This window comes from Triticum urartu, chromosome 4A (genome assembly GCF_056163025.1).
Source record: "Triticum urartu cultivar PI428250 chromosome 4A, HENAU_Tu73, whole genome shotgun sequence".
NCBI classification, from domain to species: Eukaryota; Viridiplantae; Streptophyta; class Magnoliopsida; order Poales; family Poaceae; genus Triticum; species Triticum urartu.
This window is the reverse complement of record NC_141876.1, coordinates 576,483,418-576,485,592: the sequence shown is the minus strand read 5'-3', so window position 1 is coordinate 576,485,592 and position 2,175 is coordinate 576,483,418. Positions and strand designations below refer to the sequence as shown.

The 2,175-nt window shown below is 59.5% G+C and overlaps 1 protein-coding gene across 1 annotated transcript; it reads left to right on the top strand.

The window, feature by feature from the left end:
* The first annotated feature begins 501 nt into the window (after positions 1 to 501).
* LOC125554293 (serpin-Z2A-like) lies at positions 502 to 1,877 on the top strand. The gene is made up of 2 exons (XM_048717868.2): positions 502 to 966; positions 1,068 to 1,877. Exons 1-2 carry the CDS (start codon positions 502 to 504, stop codon positions 1,875 to 1,877), a joined length of 1,275 nt encoding a protein of 424 aa, XP_048573825.2.
* Positions 1,878 to 2,175: the final 298 nt, after the last annotated feature.

The window sequence follows — 2,175 nt, the reverse complement described above, 5'->3', positions numbered from 1 at the left end:
TTCTTTTTTGAAACTGGGCAAAAGATTTGCCACTTTCATTGATTAAATAAAAGTTTAGAGTTTTTGGCCAAAGGCCGAATTACAAAACGTTACTCTCGCTTGTGGTACTACATTACTCAAATACTTGGCCCCTGCAATGCAAGGCACCAAAGCTTTGAACGCGAGGAGCAGCGATGGCGTTAACCATGTTCCTGGCATTCCACATGCCCTCAGCTCCACTCCGCAGGCATCTTGGGCTCTTGGCGTTGGCGCAACCAGCGAGCTCCACTCGAAGTCTTCCACGCCCATCGTCATGCGCCAGCACTCCTTCACTCTCTACAACTTCAGCTGTAATTTTTTCCTTTTGAAATGCTGCTGCTGTCTATGCGTGGACCAATGGGCGTTGGGCACCTGCCGAATCAGATGCCACCGGTGCCCACATTACTAGCTCTAGTAGTTTTCTTCGGACCATAAGCACAGAAATCGCCAGGCCGCAGCAAGCGCGCGTCAACGCAGGACACGATGCAATCTGTCAGGGAGTTCGTCCTCCGCTGCCTATGGCTCTGCACGGAGGCGGAGGCCGAGCCCGAGCCCGATCACGCCCCCGCCGCCAGCGACGGCCTGCAGGCGTTCGCCCTCGGCCTGAACAAGCGCCTCGCCGACGACGACGCCGGCAGGAGCGGCAACCTGGTCACGTCGCCGCTGTGCGTCTACGCGGCGCTGGCGCTGGTGGCCGCCGGCGCCCGCGAGGGCACCCTCGACGAGCTGCTCCGCGTCCTCGGCACGCCTTCCCGGGACTTCCTCGCCGGCCACGTCCGCGCGCTGGCCGAGCACGCCCTCGCCGACGGGTCCCGGACGGGCGGCCCGCGCGTCAGCTTCGCCTGCAGCGTGTGGCACGACGTGACGATGCCCCTCCGCCCCGCCTACCGCGCCGCCGCCGCCGAGTCGTACAAGGCCGTCGCCCGCGCCGTCAACTTCCGCCAAAAGGTGAGCAGTGCACATCGGCCGTGACCGTGATCGATCTGTGGCATGGCATGCATGCACTAGTATACGGTTGTCATTATGTACGTCGGTCGTGGTACGTGCAGCCGGAGGAGGCAACGGAGCAGATCAACGCATGGGTGGCGGCTGCGACGAACGACCTCATCCCCTCCATCCTCAGCCCCGACGCGCTGTCCAGCCGCACCGTCCTGGTGCTCGCCAACGCCATCTACTTCAGGGGCAGGTGGGAGAAGCCGTTCGACAAGGAGCTCACCAAGGACGACAAGTTCCACCGCCTCGACGGCACCGCCGTGGACGCGCCCTTCGTGCGCGGCTTGGGCTGGCACAACATCGCCTGCCACGACGGCTTCAAGGTGCTCCAGCTCCGCTACCTGCAAGGCCACCCCTCGCCGGGCCAGCCGCAGCCGCCGCCGATTTACTCCATGTGCGTCTTCCTCCCCGACGCACGCGACGGGCTGTGGGAGCTCACCGACAAGATGGCCTGCGACCCCGACTTTGTGCGCAAGCACCTGCCGTGTGGCGACGTCATGGTCAGCGATTTCCGTCTGCCTAAATTCAAGGTCAGCTTCGGCATGACAATGGAGGGCGTTCTCCAGGACATGGGCCTCAACGAGGCGTTCGAGCCGGGGAAGGCCGACTTGTCCGACATGGCGGAAGACGGCGCAGGGAAGCTGGCGCTGGAGAAAATAATCCACAGGGCCGCCATCGAGGTGAACGAGGAAGGCACCGAGGCCGCGGCTGCCACCGTTGCGACCGTGACGTTATGTTCTTGGAAAACTAGTGAGGCGCCGCATGTGGACTTCGTGGCTGACCATCCGTTTGGCTTCTTCGTCGTCGAGGAGGTGTCCGGCGCTACCCTGTTCGCGGGGCACGTCCTTGACCCCACGACCAACTGACGGAGGGAGGAAACTGCATTCATGATTGGATTTTTATATACTCCCTCTGTGCCGAAATACATGTCGCTTGAGTAGCTGACAGCTACTCAAACGACATGTATTTCGTCACAAAGGAAGTATATGGGTTTTTCATTACATCTGCTTTATTACGTTTGCCACATGATTCTATATATTCATGTTAAATGGTTACATTCACTTCTGATGACCGGGAAACTTTTGCTATGTTTTAGTTGCATTGCATAGAACAAAGATTCATACGACTCTGCCTTCATTGGAACTAGATGATACCCGGCGTCGT

What these genes read in the sequence shown, in the direction of transcription:
- LOC125554293 (XM_048717868.2), top strand. Translation starts at nt 502, where the DNA reads ATGCAATCTGTCAGGGAGTTCGTCCTCCGCTGCCTATGGCTCTGCACG. An exon ending in CCGTCAACTTCCGCCAAAAG is followed by an intron (nt 967 to 1,067) that starts GTGAGCAGTGCA and finishes TGGTACGTGCAG; the next exon opens with CCGGAGGAGGCAACGGAGCA.